This window comes from Phascolarctos cinereus, unplaced genomic scaffold, assembly GCF_003287225.1.
Source record: "Phascolarctos cinereus isolate Bilbo 61053 unplaced genomic scaffold, phaCin_HiC Scaffold_726;HRSCAF=1367, whole genome shotgun sequence".
Classification (NCBI taxonomy): Eukaryota; Metazoa; Chordata; class Mammalia; order Diprotodontia; family Phascolarctidae; genus Phascolarctos; species Phascolarctos cinereus.
In genome coordinates, this window is record NW_027556098.1 from 152,530,472 (window position 1) to 152,552,807 (window position 22,336).

The 22,336-nt window shown below is 34.6% G+C and overlaps 1 protein-coding gene and 1 pseudogene across 3 annotated transcripts in view; both read left to right on the top strand.

Annotated features, from left to right (window-relative positions):
- The window catches only part of SLC35F5 (solute carrier family 35 member F5), a 54,673-nt gene that overhangs the window by 14,658 nt on the left and 17,679 nt on the right, over positions 1 to 22,336 (top strand). For 2 of the 3 annotated variants that reach the window (XM_021009458.2, XM_021009459.2), the window contains exons 7-11: positions 2,238 to 2,428; positions 9,780 to 9,861; positions 13,480 to 13,567; positions 16,268 to 16,332; positions 17,640 to 17,744. In XM_021009458.2, coding sequence (XP_020865117.1) covers positions 2,238 to 2,428; positions 9,780 to 9,861; positions 13,480 to 13,567; positions 16,268 to 16,332; positions 17,640 to 17,744 — 531 coding nt within the window. Of the gene's footprint in view, positions 1 to 2,237; positions 2,429 to 9,779; positions 9,862 to 13,479; positions 13,568 to 15,050; positions 15,113 to 16,267; positions 16,333 to 17,639; positions 17,745 to 22,336 lie in introns of those variants that run through there. The other variant, XR_013483013.1, reaches the window with a different exon arrangement.
- On the top strand, positions 20,587 to 20,687 carry LOC144454594 (U6 spliceosomal RNA; annotated as a pseudogene).

Here is a 22,336-nt window from a genome sequence, read left to right on the forward strand (position 1 = left end):
CTAATCTTGGTTGTATTGACTTTGTTTTTGCAAAAATTTTTCAATTTAATGTAATCAAAGTTATCCATTTTGCTTTTTGTAATGTTTCCTCTTTCCTGTTTGGTCATGAATTCTTCTGTTCTCCATAAATCTGATAGCGGGTAGTTTACCTTACAGTATCAGCCTTTATATATCTAAATCATGAACCCATTTTGACTTTATTTTGGTATATGGTGTGAGATTTTGATCTATGCCTAGTTTTTGCCATACTCTTTTCCAGTTTTCCCAGCAGTTTTTGTCAAAGAGTGAGTTCTTATCCCAGAAGCTGGGTCATTGGGTTTATCTAATAATAGATTATTACAGTCATTGACCTACTGTGTCTTGCCTACTTAATCTGTTCCACTGATCCACAACTCTATTTCTTAACCAGTACCAAGCAGTTTTGATGATTGCTGCTCTGTGACACAATTTAAGGTCTGGAATGACTAGGCCACCTTCCCCAGAATTTCTTTTCATTAGTTCCCTTGATATTCTGGACCTTTTGTTATTCCAATTGATGTGATGACTAATATTGATAGACTTAACCCTCCTCAGCAATACAAAGATCTAAGACATCTCCAAAGGCCTCATGATTGAAAATGCTATCCACAAAGAAGAAAGAACTATGGAGTTTGAATGCAGATTGAAGCATACTATTTGTTATTTTTTTTTCTTCTGTTGTATTTTGTTTCCTCTTTCTAGTGGTTCCTCCTATTGGTTCTAATTCTTACTTACAACACCAGTAATGTGAAAATATGTTTAATAGGAATGTATATGTATAGCCTGTATCAGATTGCACTCTGTCTTGGGGAGGGAGGTGGAGAGGGAAGGGAAGAAAAATTTAAAACTCAAAAGCTTATGGAAGTGATTATTGATAGTTCAAAATAAATTAATAAAAAAAAATTTGGCAGGCTTGACAGGTGCATGAAGGGAGTAGTGTGAGATAAGATTAGGGGTGAGTAGACTAAAGAACCTTGACTATAAATCAGGCTGAGGAGTGAATTTACTTAGTAGGCAGTAATGAGCTATTGAAGGTCATGATCAGGACAGATAAGGTAAAATTGAACTTGTTCACTAAATTTTGGAATAGTACTATTAGGAATTGTTCTTGGAAGTTAGTAAGAGAGAGCTTTAAGACAAATTAAAGTCCTGCTTTACACATGAGCTGAACTTATGATACTTATTGTTAGAGTTGGTAAGTCTTAAATTATAAGGCCACTGAGTGGTGCAGTAGACAGAGTGCTGGATTTGGAGTTAGGAAGGCCTCACTTTGAATCTTATCTCAGATACTTGCAGCTGTATAACCCTGGTAAATCACTTAAAACTCTTAATGCCTCCGTTTCCTCATGTGTTAAATGGAGATAATTCTAGCACCTTAGATCACAGGGTTTTGTAAGGATCAAATCTAATATGCTTTGCAAACCATAAAGCACTATATGAATGCTAGGTATCACCATCATCATCATTATTTTTACAAATATGTTCATGGAAGGTTTAGAGTTATTAGGTAAATTTGTGTATGTTTGAGGGTTTGTTTCAACCCTTTGAAAATGACATAATGGAGTACATATACTTTCTTACTGCTTTTGTCAGAGATAATATACTAGATTCAGTGGACCATGAGTCTTGTCTAGTAAGGCATTTTCGTGATTTGTTAACTTTTATAATTATTACTTGTTGAATTATCAGAAATCTCTAAGGCTGTACCATGTACAGAATTTACATACAGTATCCACTTAAGTTCAGCCTTCTAAGCACACAGAAAGGATCTTAGGAGGCCAGGTAATAATTCCGGCATGGCTGTCTGCTGGTGCACTAATTCAGTAAAGCATTCTAGTTTTCAGTCTCTTGAAAGTATGTGCATATAACATTTCTCTCAAGGAACAGGCCTAAAGAAAATCATATTGCATTTATGAATCTCTTAATAATATGCACAGTAGACAATAACAGTTTGACAGCTAGTCATATTTAGAAACTTTTAAAAATAGTAAAGAATCTGGTTATTTTTTAAAAGGATAATTTTTACTTTTGCCATTTTGAATGAAAAAAAAAACTTATCCATGTAATTAATTATACATAGTCCTTTCTTAGACTTCCTGGGTTTGACCAGAGATAGATGAATTAAGTATAATGATATTATCAATAAATTCACTTTTTAAAAAACATCTTTTGTGGGTAGAGGATGTCTAATGATCTTGTGCCATACTTTTTCTTTTAAGCACCTAAAAAATCTCGTGTAAGGTTCAGTAACATTATGGAGATCCGACAACTTCCATCAAGCCATGCACTGGAAGCCAAGTTATCTCGAATGTCATATCCTGCTGTGAAAGAACAAGAGTCAATCCTGAAAACTGTAGGAAAACTTACTGCAACTCAAGTAGCAAAAATCAGCTTTTTCTTTTGCTTTGTGGTAGGTCTTCTCTTTATATTTAGTAAATCAGATTTTTTACATGTGGATAATTATTGTTAAAAAGGGTGAAAAATTTATTAGTATATTTAATAAGGATTATAAAAACTATTAAACTCTTATGTGTGGATTGCCGGTTTAAAGAGAATTAGAATTCAATAAAACTTAATGATTAACTATGCAAAACATATTTAGATGTTTATTTGGTAGAGAAGAGACACTTCAAAATCTTATAGTTTCTCCAGTTCATCATTATAAAGTGATTGTGCTGTGGATATTTGTTATGGTTGATAATAGATGTCTGTATGAGATGATTTACAGTTTTTTATTGCTTTAATAAGTATACTTGTTTTTCATGATTTTATATTGATGTAATATTAGTGTAAATTAGCTCAAATCTTATAGTAATTAGTTTAAAATGAAGATCTTGATAAGAATGTTTTTAAGCATTAGCCCATGGCCTGCATATTTCAAGCATTATTATGGATAACAGAATCCCAGTAAAACAAAAGAATTTGGACAACATCCTAAAGCTTATTATAATATTCATGAATGAAAACAGAACATTTTCTCTTAAGGAAGTAGTTGAAAGCTTGATTATGTGATCTGTATGCACATCTTATGACTGATTTTTTATCTGTGAAGTAGCATTAATGCTACTTAATATTAAATTAATGCTGACTAGTAGGTCTCTTTATAGAAAATCAGGGAATTTTATTGACATTCTCATATAAATCATTAATGATTCTCACATTAATCATATTAATCATAAAATTTCACTAATTTCTACTAATTGTGCACAAAGCTTATGAGTAATGAGAAATCTGGATTGTAATTTTAGTGAAGCTTTATAATTTTTAATTCAGCATACATTAAATTCCTATTGTGTGTAAAGCTAGGTATCCAGAGACAAAAAGAAAACACCCTTCCTTCAAAGAGCTGACATTCTTTAGAGAGTGTGGAGTAGAGATAGAATTACTAACATATATATAAATAAGTAATTGTATGTGGCCAAACCTTTGATTTTGTTGGAGTATTGAACATCCTAGAAGGAATCTTCTTTTACCAAGCATTTTGACAACTCTTCTGCAACTTACAGGTTTAGGGAGTTACTAAGGGTGCTGAGAGGCTAAGTGATTTGCCCCAGGATCACACAGCCAGTATTTGCTAGATGTGGGATTTGAATCCAGTTATCATGGCTTTCAGACCAGCCCTCTTTCCACTCAAATTAATACAAGTTAATTTTAGGAGGAGAGAAAACAAATAACTTTATAGGTAAGAGAAGTCTTCATGGAAGAGTTGGCACTTAAATGGATCATTTAGAGGTAGAGTTGAAAGAGTATATTCTAGTTGTGAGGAACAACTTGTGTGGATGCATGTTGCAAGAGAAAATGTGTGTTGAGGTATCAAGACAGTATGAACAGAATAGAGAATGTCTGAAGGAGAGAAATTTAATTGTATGGGAGTGGTCTTTTAGTAGTGCTTTAAAAGAAGGAGATATGAATGATTTGGAATTTATGAAAAGCACCAATTTCATATTTGTTAATAGTAGCAATATTTTATAATAGTAACAGCATGTCATAATGGAGTAAGAGGAACCTTGGAATCATGAATACCAAGGTTTAAGTTTAGCTCAGTATTTTAGGCAACTGTTCAAGAATGTAAACTACAGAATCAGTCAGCAAGCATTTATGGAGCACTTCCTAGGTTCTGGGCAGAAGTGGGAATACAAAGAAAGGCAAAAACAGTCTCTGTCCTCAAAGGACTAATTTTTAATGGGCTTGCTAATTTGCAATTTACGTATGAGATAGGTACAGTGTAAATGTAAGGTAATCTGAAAGGAAAGGCATTAGTAGTATGAGGGACCAGGAATGGACTGCAGAAGATGGGTCTGGTGCTCACCTTTGAAGGAGGCCAGAAGGTAGAGGTGAGGGAGGACCTTCTAGGTATGGGAGGTAGTGAAAAGGCACAGAGAGAAGAGATAAGGTGTCATGTGTGAGAAATAGTAAGAAGGCCGGTGTCGTGTTGCATGTGGAGGAAAGTAAAATGTAGGAAGATTGGAATTTAGGAAGGGACCAGATTGTGAAGGGCTTTAAATGTCAAATGGAGCGTTTTGTAGTTGATTCAGGAGGTAATAGTGAGCCATAGAAGTGAATAGAGGGTAGGGTGACATGGTCAGACCTGCACTTTAGGAAGATAACTTTGGCAGCTGAGTAGAAAATAGAGTAGAGTAGGGAAGAAAACAGAAAGGGAGAGAGACCAATCAGAAGGCAATTGTGATAGTCCAGCCATGAAGTGACTCATCACTGTACTAAGTTGTCGGCTTTGTGAATAGAGAGAAGAGTACACCTAGGAGAAATGTTGTTAAGGCAGAAATGACAAGATTTGGCAACAGATTGGATATGTGGTGTGAGGGTAGGTGATGAGTTGAAGTTAGGAGCCTGGTTGGGAGTAATAGGGAAATTCAGAAGAAGGAATGGTTTAGGAGAAATAGAGTTCAGAGAAAGTGCCAGTCTGTATTAGAAGAGAAAATACCTCACCAAGAGCTTCCTGTGTTAATGAAATCATTATTAGAAAATTTAGATGTATATATATATGTTTATATGTATATGTGTATATTTTATTTTATTAGTGCTTCTATGTAATTGAATGCTTCATAAATGTCAGAAAACAGTTTGATCTTATAAATGTAAACATTTCTCATTCCAGTTTTATACCTATTATTAATTGCTTCAGTTAACTTTTTTTCCTACCAGTGGTAGAACCATCAACTTTAGCTTGGTCTTTTCAGAATTAGCAAGGCTTTTACATGGAACCAGAGGAAAATTTGAGACAAATTAATATGGTCATTTTTTTTAAAAAGCCTCTGGTTAGTAGTTCTAAAGAAACATTGCGATTTCTCTTTATATTTTTTTTCAAGTCATAGTAACTTTTCTTTTAGAGAATTTTTTTTCTTAAAGCTTTCATGAAGTAAAATAATTCCATTTATATAGAGAAGTAGCATGGAGTAATAGGATATTGGAAGCAGCGGTATAGTGTGAAGAGCACTGGAATCAAAAGACCAGGGTCCAAATCCCACCTCTGGGGTTTAATTACTTTCCTGACCTTAAACAAATCATTTAATCTCCCTGGGCTTCAGTTTCTTTATCTGTAAAACGAAGGGAGTTAGAATAGATGGCCTCTGAGGTCCTTTCCAGCTTTAGACCTATGCGTGATCCTATACTGCTGTTAGGATGATGTGCTGAACTTGAAGTTAGGAAGACCTGGGTCCAAGTCAAGATTCTGAGACTTAGTTGGGGCAGCTAGGTGTTGCAGTGGATAGAGCTCTGGCCTTGGAGTCAGGAGGACCTGAGTTCAAATCCAGCTTCAGACACTTGATACTTTACTAGCTCTGTGACCCTGGGCAAGCCACTTAACCCCAATTGCCTCACCAGAAAAAAAAAAGATTCTGAGGCTTAGTTGCTACATTACCTTGGGTAAATCACTTAACATTTTGGAACCTCAGACAACTGCTAAAGATTTATTTGCTAAGTCCTAGGTTGTAATCTCAGCTGGTGGAGTTTCAAAATTAGGAATTCCTCTATGCTGAGAAAAGTCTTAGATCCTTCATGTAACATGTTTTCAAGAGGTACAAAATAAAACTTCATTTATAGCTCTGTGATGTATTAGGTGATTTTTCTGGATCACAAGCTAATAGGAGTTGGAGTTGGCATTCAAGCTCAGATCTTCTGACTTTGTGCTTCATGAGCCATTGGTTTATTTAGCTTTACCAAAACACATTCCCTGATAGATACAGTCTTTATTATGTATAATTAAATATATGTGTATATGTATGGTGTACACTGTGAATAGATGTGTGTATGTATGCATATGTGAGATATATAACACATGTATACACGTGTACTCTGTATTCACACACATAAGTTAGATTACTGGTATATCTTTTCAGTTGCTACCCTTAAGTCTTCATCAGCATTGTTCAAAAACTCAAATTGATCTATGTTTTATTGATACCATGGATTTGGATGTTGTCTCCATCTGTGCAGATCACAACACATTTATACCTACACATCCTTTATGACTCTTTATCATGCCTTCCCAGGAGTTTACTCTTGAGGTTCCACTCAATCTGCTGGAAACCTTCCTCTTTTTGTTTATATTTTTGTTCACACTGGGAGGGGCCTAGTGTACAACTCTAGCATGAATGAATTAATAAATTTATAGTAGAGAATTATCTTGACACTTTTATGGGAAGCTGTATCTTAAGTCTAGAACATAGTTTGACAGTTGGAAAGGCATAGAACTAGTAAGCAAGTCCTTTGAAAGAACTGGTAGATAGATGATGTGATTCAGATGTGATCTCTACCCTTTGTATTACCTGATATTTAAATGTTCATTCATCTTATACTAGCAGAGAACAGTGAAATTGCTGAGAAGGGAAACCATATTTTTTTTAAAAAAAATTTTTTCCACATGCTTTTGAGTTGAAAATTTTTTCTCCCTTTTTCTCCCCCCCCACCCTCCCCAAGACGGCGCACAATCTGACATAGCCTTTACATTTACATACCCATTAAACATTTTCACATTAGTGAAGTTGTAAGTAAAAATTAAAACCAATAGGAGGAACCATCAGAAAGATGAAACAAAACTCAACTTAAGGTAAAAATAAGTGAGAGCGATTCGACTTCCATAGCTCTTTCTTTGAATGTGGACAGTATTTTCCATCCCAAGGCCTCTGGAGATGTCTTAGATCCTCATAATGCTGAGAAGGGTTCAGTTTAACATTCTTAGTCATTGCATAACATGACTGCTATTGTATACAAAGTCCTCTGGGTTCTGCTCACTTCACTCAGCATCAGACCATATAAGTCTTCCCAGGTTTTTGTGAAGTCAGCCTGTTGATAATTTCTTATAGCACAATAGTATTCCATTACATTCATATACCACAACTTGCTCAGCCATTCCCTAGTTAATGGGCATCCTCTCAATTTCCAATTCTTTGCCACCACAAAAAGAGCTGCTATGAATATTTTTGTACATGTGGGTCCTTTTCCCATTTGTTTGATCTCTTTGGGATATAGCCCTAGAAGTGCTATTGCTGGATCAAAGGGTATGCACATTTTTGTAGCCCTTTGGGCATAGTTCCAAATTGGGGAAACCATATTTTTGACTAAGAAAATTAATGTTTTTTATACTAGTAGTAAAGGAGATGGTTAAGGAAGTTGCGGTTACTGTGATCATCTGTGTTGTTTCCTCCTTGCTGTAAACCTGCAGTGGAATACTTAGAGAAAATCTTCCTTCTTCTTTTTCAGTGTGCTAGCTTGTTGTCATTAGTATAACAGAGGTAGTAAATAATGTTCAAGAGGGAGGGATAATTTATGGCAGAGAAAGCAAGTGATGAATGAAGAGAAAAGTATTGAAAGCTTATCAAGGGAATGATGCGGAGAGAATGCCAACTTAGATCTGGGTGAGTGTCAACAGAATAGTGGCCCTTACAATCTCTGGATCATTGCCAATGTAATTTAATCCTAGAATGTGTTACATAGAGTTGATTTGTAACTGTAGTAAATGATTTTGATCTTTTCACCAAAAGCTCTGGTCTTCATTTCATTACAGTTTTAATATGGGATAATTTCATTCAAATATTTCTGCCTCAGACTTAGCTTATTTTGAATAATGCTTTTGTATAGGGGAAATAACAACAAACAAAATAGGGAAAATAGGACCAAATATAAATCTGAATGTTTTTAGAGAATTTCATGTGACATTAAGAAGATACTTTGCCTTTTCAGGAGAAACTAATTATTGTAAGATGTAGGTCAGCAGACATTTTTTAGGCACTTACTGTGTGCAAGGCAATAATGTAGGAACATGGAGGAGACAAAGATGAATAAGACACAGCCCCTTTCTCCTTGAATTTAGGTTTGGTAGGAGAGATAAGACATGTTCACAAATAAATATAATACAAAGTAGAATGTGATAAATGTGTATGCGAAGCACAAGTTCATTAATTCCATGACAGTATGATTTATGTTGCTGACTTTCTTTGATACTGATTATCTCACTACCTCGCTTACTTATTTCGATGGATGAAAAAAACTAGGAAGGAGGAGAACTTTAGATGGAGTCAGGATAACTGTCATAGCCTTATTCCAGCTCTTACTGGCTTGAGACAGAAGGGAGACCATGAGCCCCTAGTCATACATAGGCTTTCAGGGGTGATGACTAGTGTGATACAGTGACTGCCAGTTCTTTGAAGGTTAAGTTGGCTAAGATTTATTTTGCTGGCTTAATTCTAGTATCTGAAAAGACAAAGTGCATCTTTAAAGAGATGCAGGTGACTCTGATGAAGAAATATATTGATCTCTGCTAGTTGAAAAACTCTTAAATGGTAGTAGTATTAGACTTATTTTTTATTGACTTAAATGATTTAGTATTCTATTATAGTTTTTTAAAATAGGTAACAGAAAAATAAATTATATTTCTTATCTAAGTTAAGATAAGAACAGGTGTTGAAATATGTTAGTTAAATAGAAAGAAAGGAATAGGAAAAGAGTGGATTCTTCATAGTTAAACTTATATCATCCCATTATAATGAAGACTTGTACAACTATTTCTACAAATTAAGAGGAAGTATAAAGTTACAGTTACCTGGTTTAATCTAAAAATTGTTTCTTAAGGGTTTTTTTTTAAATAGCAGAATTATATGGCCTTACACATTCTTTCATTCTGTGAACATAATTTTACCTAGAACTTGTGAAATTTGTCAATTTGTAAAAAAATTTAAATGTTCTCTTACTCTTAAATCCTTTGAATGTAAAAATATTTGTCACTATTGATTCTGCAAATTATTTGGCCCTTATTAAAAAGAAATAGCTGGCCTCAGAGCCAGCTGGCTTTAAGTCCTACCTCTGGCACATATTGGTTGTGTGAATCTGTGCAGGTCGCTTAACCTATCAGTGTCCTAGGTGACTCTTTAAAACTGAGTCACAGAGAAAATGCCAACTTGCAGTAGTAGAGAGTAAGTTTCCTTATCTGGGAGTTCTCTATGTTAATGACATCACAGGCCCAACCCCTATTCTTATCTCTAAAAACAAATACAGTTTTTTCCTACTTCCAGTTGCTAAATTGGTTTATTTTTTCTTAACTCTGTACATAGCTAGAATTAGTTATTTGGGTGATGTTGATAGTGGAAGTCTTAGTCTAAACTAAGTTTTTTAAAAGCTACTTGTTCATTATAGAACAGCTTCTAAAGCTGAGGTAATGAATAATATTTAGAGGAGAATGATGTAAAGAAATATAATTGTAATTTTAATTGTGAATGTATGTTATTCACACTTTTTCTGCTCTCCAGTGGTTTTTGGCAAATTTATCATATCAGGAAGCGCTTTCAGACACGCAAGTTGCTATAGTGAACATCTTGTCTTCAACTTCCGGTAAGATATTTATTGTATAATGCAATTTGTAAATTACCTAATAAGATTTATTTTGAAACTTCTGTCATTTTACTTCAGTAAATTAAGAAACATTTGTGTAGATATGCCTAAAGAGTTATGACATTTCTCTTTTATATAAAATTATAACATTATTTCGTTTTTAAAGGTAATACTTAGGCTTTCTGAATCTTGATAAATTTGTGTGCCTTTATAGATCTTTGCAAACGTATTACATTTCATAATAAAATTATCCTGCTACATGTTACATTTTTATTGTATATGGAATTGTATAGTATGTAAAAATAGCGTAAGGAAAATTTCATTAACTATGTTGGCTAATAGTTTATTTTTTTACTATAGCAGCCAGATAAACAGAAATGCAAAACATATCAAGCAGAAAGGATAAATAATGTCCTTTAGTATTAAGTGGCCCTTAAATCAACAATTATTAAGCTCCTTCTATTTCTTGGCAGTATGCTAGACACTGGGGATTAAAAAGACAAATGTGTAATAGCTTACATTCTATTGGGAGGAAGGAAGGAAAGGTGTAGCAGAGGAGTCTACACAGAATAACATATAGAATAGATGCAATGTAGATATAGAGTAACTTCCAGACGAAAGGGGAGTGTGGACATTTCTGAAATGGGAGAGGATCTGGATAGGCTTTCTGTAGAAGGTGGGATTTGATCCTTAAAGGAAGCAAGAAGTTGGTTTTTTTCTTTTTTTAGGTGTAGGTAAGGAAGGAGTTGCCTTATAGGTATGGAAGACAGCCTGTGTAAAGTTACTGAGTTGGGGGTTGGAATATCATGGAAGGGCAACCACAAATAAGTAATATTGGGGTTGGAATCTAGGTTGTGTGAAGAAGAGGAATATGCAGTAAGCCTGGAGAAGCAGGCAGGAGCCAGACTATGAGAGACTTTGAATGTTGAGTGTGGTGTGGTATGTTTGAAAGAGACACATCCTCAGGGCAGGGAAGACCTGGGTTCAGTTCCACCCTCTTGACAGGCTATGTGATCTTGGACCAATCACTTAACCTGTCAATGCGCTGGGCAGCTCTTCAAGATTATAGGTTTCAGAGAAGGTGCTGATCTATGTTGGTAGAGAGAATTTCCTCATTTAGGAGTTGTCTGTGCTAATAAATTCCTTAGTCTAATCATTGACATCTGTCTCCTATCCTTAAAAATCAAATAGAGACATTTGTCTTTTAATCTAAATGCAAGAGGGAATTACAAAAGCTTTTTGAGTAGTGAAGGAGCGTGGTTAGACCTGTTTTGTGGCATAGAAGGATACAAATAGTGTTAATTATTAACCAAAAGGTTGTTGCTATCTTAATGTATAATACTTGTGCAACAGTCAGGGAGTTAACACATTTGAAAACAACAACAAAGAAGAAAAGTGAGAAGACAAACTCATACTTGCTTTCTCATGTCTATGAAATACTTGAAAATGGCATATGCACACATTGAGGATGTCTTCATTCTAAATACACAAAAAGAACAAGTTTTTACAGGCACCGTTCTATAGCAGATCATATGTGGACTGGACTGATTTATATTTTACCCTGTTTGTTTTGGACTGGTGCTCTAGGCAGACAGATGAGCTGGGCTCAGAAGTGGGGAGATTGGGTTACATTATTCTTAAGAAATTGCTTAGTACTTTTAATTATTCTTTGCTGTTTATTTTTTGGAAAGCCCATTTCTTTATCACCCACATTCTCTCATGATGTCATATAAATGTGAATCATGGAATACCACACTGTCTCAGATGAACCAAAATCACAGGTGACCCAAAGAATGATGGAAAGATGTGTGTCTTCTTGTCTTTAAAGGGCCATTAGATGGAAGAAGTTTTAGACAAGGTTCTATTTGTTCCTAGGGGGAAGAATTAGGGAAAATGAGAACTGTTTCAAAGAAGTATATTTAGATTTACAGAATGATGTACTTATTAATAGAACTTTATGATACTGCAGTGGGCTGCTTTGCAGCCATTGAGTTCCCATTTCATTGGCGATCTTAAAGTAGAGGCTGGATGACCACTAGTTGGGTATTTTAAAAATGAGTTTACTATTCATTTAAAGGTTGGTTTAGCTTACCTCTGAACATCCCCTCCACTCTCTGAAGTATGCTATACTTTATTTAGTAAGCTTTTGCAGTAGGTCCAGTTGATGTGAGGATCTGAGCTAGTGTGGTTGTAATAGAAGTGAAAGGTTTCAAGAGATATTAGAGGTAAAAACCAATGGGTTTTGGCAACTAATTATATAGGTTGGGAGATGATGAAAAATGAAAAGGTAAAGATGATCCATATATTTTGAGTATGGATGCCTGGGAAAAGGGTAGTTCCATTAATAGAAATAAAGACATTAGAAGGAAGGGCAGGTTTGGAGAGTAAGATGATTTCAGTTTTAGATATGTTGAATTTGAAGCATGAGCAGAATATCTAAGTGGAAATATTAAACAGGCAATTAGAAGTATGGGACTGCTTTAGGGAGAGGTTTAGGGGAGAAAGACAGATTTGAGAATTAGCCACATAGAGGTGTGACAAATGAAGCAGAGTGGAAGCTATGGCTGATCAAGGGGATGTAGAGAAAAGAGAAAGAGTGCAAAGGACAGCCAGAGTTAAGTGGTGTGGCATGATTGGTGAAGCGCTCAAATCATGCTGCAGACATTGCAATGTATGCTCCACAATTTCTCAGAGCCTGTTTCCTTATCTGTAAAGTAGGAATGATAATATTGGTTGTGTTGCTTTCCTTTCAGAGTTTTTTGTGAGGAAAATTATTTGCATACTTTCAAATGCTACACGTATAAATGTGTTATATACCCATTTTTAAGGGAGTAGTAGCAAGATGAAGATCCAGATAAGTTTAATAGTAGGAACAGTCAGGTAGGACAGGAAGTGTGGGAATGAAATACCAAGGAAGCCAGAGGAGGAATAAGTATCAAAAATGAAAAGGCTAGTTAACAGTATCCATCCCAGTATGCATTAATTTGCTGTCAGTCATACTCAAGGCACTGTTAGGTGCTGAGGATACAAAGGCAAAATGAAAAAAATGTGAAGATGTCAAGGATGAGGACTTAAAAGGCTGTTGGATTTGGTACATGTGTTCCTTTGTTGCATTTTTATAATGCAACTGTTCATAATACAGTTGTCTTATTTCCTCACATTTCCATTCTGGAGGGCTGTTTTTCCAGGCTTTGTGACTAAATATAATCACATATGTCTGAACTCTAGTCTGGCCTGTGATAACTTTTATTTTTAAAGTTGAGTCACTTTGAACTAGAAGCTAAAAAATATTTTTAATATTTTAAAAATAGCTTTGTCACACATGCATGATTATGAAGTCAGAATACTGCTTTGAATGCGTGCAGTTTATTTGCATGAGTTTTTTAAACGTATTGATCCATTCTTGAATTTTATTAAAAATTGTCATTTAGTTTAAAGGTATTTTTAATGACCAGTAGAAAATTGATTCCTGCTAACTATAGTATCATTGTCAAGATAATTTAAATATAAAATATTAACTAATTTTAAAGTTAAGCATGTTTTCTTATTCATAAAAATATTTGGCACTATGCAGCCATGACAATATTTTGATTAACTCTTTGTTTTAATCTTCCACAGGACTTTTTACTTTAATCTTAGCTGCAGTGTTTCCAAGTAACAGTGGAGATAGATTTACTCTTTCTAAACTATTAGCTGTGATTTTATGGTAAGACTATCAGATGATAAGTACTTTGTTCTGGTCAAAAAGAAATGTAGAGTTACTTTTTTCGTGGCCCTGGGATATTGGGGGTGGATTGGGATATAGGGAAAGATGGTGCAACATCGCAATAACAGGGGTGGTATCTCACATAGGTCAAAGCAAAAGAAAAATATCAGTGGAGATTTGAAGATGATGTCATGCTGCTCATGTCTGCCCTGGGTTCCTCTTAGGAAAAGTAATATGAGAAGAGAGTTAGACATTATTGGTTTTCGATTTACCACAACGTTTTTAGAGCAACTCCTCTGTGTAAAGAATGATAACAAGAGCTAAGAATACAAAGATTATAGAAAACAGTCCCATATTTCAAGGAATTTACAGTCTAATGGAAGGGTGCAGGGAGGGGAATTTATCTTAAATATAAGCAAACCTTCTACTACTCATCCAGCAACCATGGATTTCCTTTTGTATGTGTTAGTGGCCATTACTTGCTTCTTTTTTTTTTTAATCGTGTTTACTGGTATGGATACAAAAATAATCTCTACATGGAACTAAATTACTTATAATTCTAAATTTGAGTTAATATACTAAATAGAGAATTCTAGCACTAAAGGATATGTTAAAAAGTCACTTTGAAAAACACAAGTATTTGATCAGTCTGATGACCAGATGTGATTCTAGAAGATTTATGGTGATGAAATCTGTTAGCTATTTCTTAACAAAGAGGTGATGGATAAAAAGTGTAAAATAAAGGACAAAGGACACAGCCAGAGTAAGGTTTTGGATTTTTTTTTTTGGCTTGAAAATACATATTAATTATAAAGGCTTTGATTTTTTTTTTCTTTCCCCCGACAAGAGCAGAGATTGAGAGGGTAAGAAGGTATAGGGGTAAGAAAAAAAAAGAAAGAAAGAAAAGAGGGTATTCAGGCATCTTTTTTAAAAAACGCGTAGAAGAAAAAGTAAGGAAGGCCAAAAAGAAGTACAGACAAGCATGACAGCTTTGAAAACTATAAATTGAATTTACATACTTTTAAAAGAAAAATAAGCTATATATAATAGAGCTCCACAATTTCATGTATAATCCTGTTTTTTCTGTTCTACACATGAGAATACCTATTTTATTTGGTGTTAAATTCAGAATGAAAAATGAACACCAACAGAATCCTTTAAGGGAAAACACCTATTGGCTGTTTCTGTTGCTATTCTGATTTCTGATCCATGGATTGTATAATCAGACTAATTATCTTTTTGAATGATGTAATGGCTGATGAATTTTTCAGCCATAGCAACTCTCCAAGACCATCTACTAAGTGGCATAGGGATTGTGAGTTCCTGCAGTGGAGAGAAGTGACCACATCAAAGAAAGAATAAATCCTTAAAGGTTAAGAATTTCATTATTCTATTTAAATAGATGCAATTTGAAAGAGGTTAATAAGATTTAGAATTGTAAGGGAACTTAGAGATCATCTAGTTCAACCCTTTTATTTTATAGATGAGGAAAACTGAGGACCAGAAATGTTAAGTGACTGGTCTAAAGTCACACAGCAAGCAAAGGTAGGATTTGAACCCAAGTCATCCTACAGTACTGTACTACAGAAAGTTGGGAATGGAAATGCTGACCTTTGCCAAATCTTAAATTGGTTAGGTCTTTGATTTAGCCTCATTTTTCACCTATGAATATGATAGATTTGTACTTTTAACTTTTTCTATAGCAGAATGTCATTATTTTTGTTTTGCATATAAAATAGAATATTTACGGGGTTCAATAAAGAAACATTGTTACCTTTATAAATTTGAAGTTTTTTTCTTTACCCTTTAAAAATCTCTGAAATTTAATCGTGGCTAACATTTTAGTAATTCTCAATACAGTAGCCAACAAGCATTTATTAAAAGTTTGCTATGTGCCAGGCAATGTGCTAAGTGCTAGAGATGCAAAGAAAAATAAAAAGCAGCCCTTAACTTCAAGGAGATTACATTCTAATGGAGTAGACAGCATGTACGTAAGAAATTGCATGAATAATTACAGAGTGGACTGAAGCTAACCTTATGAGGAAAACATTGGAGGCTGGAGGATTGGAACTGGTCTCCTGTAGCAGGTGGCATTTGAGCTGAGCCAGGGGTTCTAAGATCTAGAGGTGAGGTAGGAGAGAAAACATTCCAGGGATTGGGGACAACCAGTGCAAAGCTGTGGAGATTGGAGATGGAATGCTTCTTGTCCCTTCCTTCCTTCAATGTCCAGCTTAAATTCATAAACAGAAATATCTCTAAAGAAGTTTGACCTGAATTTTAAAAAAGAAAGTTTTATTGAGTTTTTTTTATCCTATTGGTCATACACACACACACACACTCACTCTCTCTCTCTCTCTCTCTCTCTCTCTCTCTCTCTCTCTCACACACTCTCACTCTCTCTCTCTCCCTCTCCCTCTCCCTCTTCCTCTTTCCCTCCCTCTTTCTCCTCCCCCCCCACTCACACACTTCCCACTCTATACCTCACCCTACCCATTTCCCTGACCTGAATTTAACAAACATGTATCAGTCAGCTATGAAAGATAGTTTGATTATATAAATGCTTGTTGACTGTTTAATTCTCCAATAAACAATAACCTTTTTTTTAACTTTTAACTAATGTGAGGATTAGTAACTGTAAGTAGTTTAAAGATCTTTCACTCAAAATTTTTATTTTTACAAATAGCCCTCTTTTTCCCATAGCATTGGAGGTGTTGTGCTGGTAAACCTTTCAGGGTCTGAGAAATCAGCTGGAAAAGATACAATAGGTATGTACAAAGTCTTTGTGTATGTATAAGAAGGCTTAACTTATGTATGTAGAGATATCATTATATATCTTTTATGTATCTATATGCTAAATGATAAATAGTTGTTAAATAGTGATAGGAACTAACTTTGTGCTTTCAGTAGGTAGCAGGATCTCTCAGATGAGGAAACTTCCTCTAATAATGCTGGTTGGCACGTTTTCTACAGTTTGTAGCCTTTGAATGTTTTCTTGAGCGCTGAGAAGTTATGCGTGACCTGCTCAGGATTATGTCGCCAATATTGTGTGAGGGGATGGACTTCAACAGAGTTTTTCCTGGCACTGAGAAAAGCCCTTTATACATTATGCCACACTTTTCCCACTCTGTTTATTAATTTTCATATTTTATAGGATTATGTATATAGTGTATTATGGGTGTATGCATCTATAGTTATATACACACCTTTAATGAGTATAAGGCAGCACAGCAGAGTAGGGTGAGGGGTGGATTTGAGGTCAGTAACTTACGTTCAGATCGTGGCTATCCTGCTGACTTTCTGTGTTACTGTGGGCAAGTCACTTAACATCTTTGGACTTCAGTTTCCTCATCTATTCTTTTAGCCCCCAAATTATATTCATATGTAAAATAGTGTGAACATAGATATCTAGGGATATTTCAGTTATTTGTCATTCAAATTCTGACTTTCACATTTACCATTTGTTTAGTTCTGAATGTCTTTATTAGTTATGGGAACTCCTTCTATGGAGGGAATGTCAAGGGACCCTGAAAAACTAAAACAAAGAAACGAATGCAATGAAATTTTTGATGTGCTAAAAATTATCACAAAGCAAATAGATAATATTTGAATTGTTTGAGATTTAAATACTTTTGATGATACATTAAAATTTCACATTCAAAAACATTCAAGAGGAGACAGTCCATTTACTAAGTATTTATTATATGTCTTCTGTATAGCTGATACTATATCCTGTCTTCAAGGAGCTTGAAATTAGTTGAGCACATGTCATTTAAATGCATTATTCAATTGGAGAACAATGTAAGACACTGAATGTATAACTTCAGTGAGTGCTAAATTATGTGGTAAAGACAACAGTAATAATTAAGGGGAGAGAAAGGTCAGTGTTAACTGGAGTAGTTGGAGAAAACTTTGCAGAGGATGTGGGATTTGAGTTGGTCCTTGACGGATGGGTAGGATTTGGACAGAGCATAAAGGAAATGTTATAAAGACCCAACACCAGGGAGATGGAAATAGCAAATATGTTTTAACGGTACTTCAAAAACATTGCTTTAAGTTATTTTTATTTTTACAGGTTCCATTTGGTCTCTTATTGGTGCCATGCTCTATGCTGTCTATATTGTTATGATTAAGAGAAAAGTAGACAGAGAAGATAAATTGGATATACCAATGTTCTTTGGTAAGACTATTAATTCATAGGACTTTTTTTTTTCTAAATGACTAAATCACTATCTTTGTGTTGTAATTGTCATTTTAATATTTTGATATTTAATTTTCTTTATAAAGGTGTCTAGGATCATGAAATTTTATCACAATAAAGGACTTTAGTTAATTAAGTAGTTTACTCCTCGCCCTTACCCCCACCTCTGTCTTGCCATTTGTACTGTACACTACATTGTAGTTAATTCTTTCCTCCCTACTTGGGAAAGACGATTATAGAATTACAGAATCTCAACTGGAAGAAAAGTACGTCAGAATCCATGTAGTCCAACTTATATTTGAGCAACAAAGGCCTCTGTAATTTATCCAAAAATTGGTTATTTAGCCTTTACTTGAAGACCTCCGGTAAGAGGGAAACTACTTCCTACCAAGGCAGCTGTTTCACTTATGGTTGCTTTTATTTGTTAGTTTTTCCTTACATAAGTCCAAATCTGCCTCTTTAGAACGTCTACCTATTTCTCATAATTTTACCGCTTAGGGCCAAACAGAGCAGCTGTAATCTCTCTTTCATGTGATAGTCCTTAAATACTTGAAAATGTGTATCATGTGCCCCCTTCCCACTAATTCTTCTCTTCTCTAGTTTCTTCAGCCATTCATCATATGATGTGATCTCTAGATGCTTCTTGGTTGCTTTGCTCTGGATTTTCTCCAGCTTATTAGTGTCAGTCATGAAGCACCTAGAACTGAATACAGTGTTCCAAATGTGGTCTCACTAGGAGTGTGTATAGTAGGACTCTTACCACTCCTATGTCTGCCCCCCCCCCCCAATCCTGGACACTATGCCTCACAACACAGCCTGAGATTATATTAGATTTTTAAACTTTCATATCATGCTAGTGACTCATAGTATACATTTTGTACAGAAGTTGATTCTTTTAAACTGTAGTACAAGACTTTACATTTCTCCAAGGTTGTAGCCTCTTGAGATTTTGGGGGGTTATATTTTGACATTTAATTAGTGTTAATGATACTTCCTGCTTTTGTGTTATCTGCTAATTTGATAAACCTGCCATTATTTAAGTTATTGATAAAATTGTTCAATGATACAAGCCTAGCACAGACCTCAGGAACAGTACACTAGAGAACTGCCTTCCAAGTTGGCATGAAATGCTTGTTGACTGTTCTTTGAGTCTGTCTATTCAGATAATTCTGAATTCACCTAATTATAATGCCATCTGGTTCTCATCTGTGTGTCTTCTCTCTAAGAATATCAAGAGAAATTTTGTCAGAAGCCTTGGATAAACTCTCTATATGGTATTCCTCTGCTCTAGCACCCTTGTCAAAAAAGGAAATTAGCTTAATCTTCCACTACCTGTTATTAAATTTGATTGATAATATATATCAATATATATTCTTACATTGTAATTTACATTAAATTTTGCATTTTTTTACATTGACTAAATTTCCCCATATATCTCTTCCTTTTTCCCACCCAGAGAGCTATCCATATATAACAGAATATTTTTTAAAGAAAAAAAGAGGGAGAGAAAAAATAATCAGTGAAATTGATCAATATATCAACCAAATTTGAAAATATATGTAGTGTTCCACACTTTTATATCTTCCACTTCTGCAAAGAAGTGGGAGGAAGTGTTTTCTTACATTTGGAGCCCTGTGTATTTTTGAAAAGACTAGCAAAATTAATAAACCTTTAGCCAACTTCATAAAAAAGAAGGCAGAAAATCAGATCAACAGAATAGCAGATGAATAACATGAAGTCCCAGAAAAGTCAGAAGAAATAAAAAGAATTATCAGAACCTGCTATGGACAGTTACATACTAATTGAACTGAGAGCACAAAAGAATTTTGTGGATTACCTTAAAAATATTAAATACCCAAACTAATAGAAAACTAAATAGAAATTTTAAATAATTCAGTCCTAGAAAATGAAGTAGCACTGGCTCTAAAGAAATTACAGACTTAAAAATAATAACAAACTCCTGGTCCTGATAAATTTATGGAGGAATTCTGTCAAACTTTAAAAGAACAATTAATGTCAATGCTGCATAAATTATTTTCAGATATTGAGAAAACACTTTTCCATACTCCTTTTTTAATAAGACAAGTATACTAAAATACCTGCACCAGGGAAGGATAAAATAAAAGAGAAATATCAGCCAGTATTATTAGTGAATGTTGATTAAAAATTTTTAAGTCTGTCAAATAGGTTTCAGCAGTTATTTAAGAAATCTTTCATTATGACCAGGTTGCATTTATACCAGGATGTTTCAGCGTTAGGAAAACAACATAATCATATTTAAAACAAATATCCAAAACCACATGATTATCTCAAAAGATGCAGAAAAAGCCTCCGACACAGTATGACAGTAATTTATTCTTGAAAGCCCTACAAATTTTTTTAATATTAAAAAAAAAACCTAAAACTAAATGCATTAGGAGATTTCTCAGTAAATAGAGGAAGAAATCAAGAGGTGTTTTTTCTTCCTGCTATTATTTGACTTAATTCTAGAAATGCTGGCAGTAACAGTAAGACAGAATGGTAATAATGACTAATAATAGTAATCAACAGCATTTATATAATGCTTTAAAGTTTACAAAAGATGCTGTTATCTCCATTTTACAGTTGAGGAAACTGAGTCAGAGGTTAAGTGACTTGCCCAGGTTGATAAAGCTGAAGTCAGATTCAAACTCAGATATTCCTGACTCCTCATCAGAAATAGCCATCTACATTATATGAAATAGGTAAATAAACCGAAGGTGCAAACATAGGCATAGAGGAGATAAAATTCTTCCTATTTGCTGATGATTTGATTATTTACTTAGAAAACCTTGGCAAATACTTGCTTTGGCAGCACATATACTAAAATTGAAACAGTAGAGAAGATCAGCATGGCCCCTGCGCAAGGATGACACGCAAATTCGTGAAGTGTTCCATACTTTTAATTAAAGGTATTAGAATAGGAAAACAAGAAACAGAGCTATCACTCTTTGGAGATAATATGATATCCTTAGAGAACGCTAGAAAATCAAGTAAAAACCTACTTGATCGTGAGCCAGGTGGTGCAGTGGATAGAGCACTGGTCCTGGAGTCAGGAGGACCTGAGTTCAAATTTGGCATCAAGCACATAGCACTCACAACTGTGTGACTCTGGGCACGTCCCTTAACACTAATTGTCTCACCAAAAATGAAAACAAAAACCTACTTGAAATAATAAACAACTTTAGCAAAATTGCAGGATGTAAAATAAACCCATATAAATCATTGGCATTTCTATATATTACTAACAAAGTCCAACAGCAAGAGATAGAAAGAGAAATTCCATTTAAAGTTATTATAGACATTATAAAATATTTGAGAGTGTACCTGCCAAAACACATTCAGAAACCACGTGAACACAATTGCAAAACGCTTTTCACACAAATAAATTCAGATCTAAATAATTGGAAAAACATCAGTTGCTCATGGGTAGGCCGAGCTAATATAATAAAAATGACAATCCTACCTAAGCTAATTTACTTATTCAGTGCCATACAAAACTACCAAAAAATTATTTTATAGAGTTAGAAAAAATAATAACAAGATTCATTTGGAAGAGCAAAAGGTCCAGAATATCAAGGGAACTAATGAAAAGAAATGCAGGGGAAGGTGGCCTAGCATAAAGCAGCAATCATCAAAACTACTTGGTACTGACTAAGAAACAGAGTGGTGGATCAGTGGAATAGATTAGGTTCACAAGATATAGTAGTCAGTGACTATAGTAATTTGCCTTTTGATAAACCCAAAGACTCCAGCTTCTGAGATAAGAACTCACTATTTGACAAAAACTGCTGGGAAAACTGGAAAAGAGTATGGCAGAAACTAGGCATAGACCAAATCTTACACCACGTGCCAAAATAAATTCAAAATGGGTATACGATTTAGATATAAAGGCTGATACTGTAAGCAAACTGGGAGAGCCTGGAATAGTTTACCTGCCAGATTTATAGAGAATGGAAGAATTTATGACCAAACAAGAGATAGAGAACATTGTGAAATGCAAAATGGATCATTTTGATTCCATTAAATTGAAAAGTTTTTGCACAAACAAAGCCAATGTAATCAAGATTAAAAAGGAAGCAGAAAGCTGGGAAACAATTTTTATAACCAGTGTCTCTGATAAAGGCCTCATTTCTTTTTTTTTTCTTTTTTCTGGGGTATTGGTTTTTTTTTTCTTTTTTGGAAATTGGGTTAAGTGACTTGCCCAGGGTCACACAGCTAGTAAGTATCAAGTGTTTGGTTCGAGGCCAGATTTGAACTCAGATACTCCTGATTTCAGGGCTGGTGCTCTATCCACTGTGCCACCTAGCTGCCCCTCATTTCTAAAATATATAGAGAGAGTCAAATTTATAAGAATACAGGTCATTTGTCAGTTGATAAATGGTGAAAGGATATGAATAGGCAGTTTTCAGATGAAGGAATAAAACTATAGTCATATGAAAAATGCTCTAAATTACTGTTGATTAGAGAAATGCAAATCAAAACAACTCTGAGGTACCTATCACACTTATCAGATTGGCTAACCTGACAAAACAGGAAAATGATAAATGCTG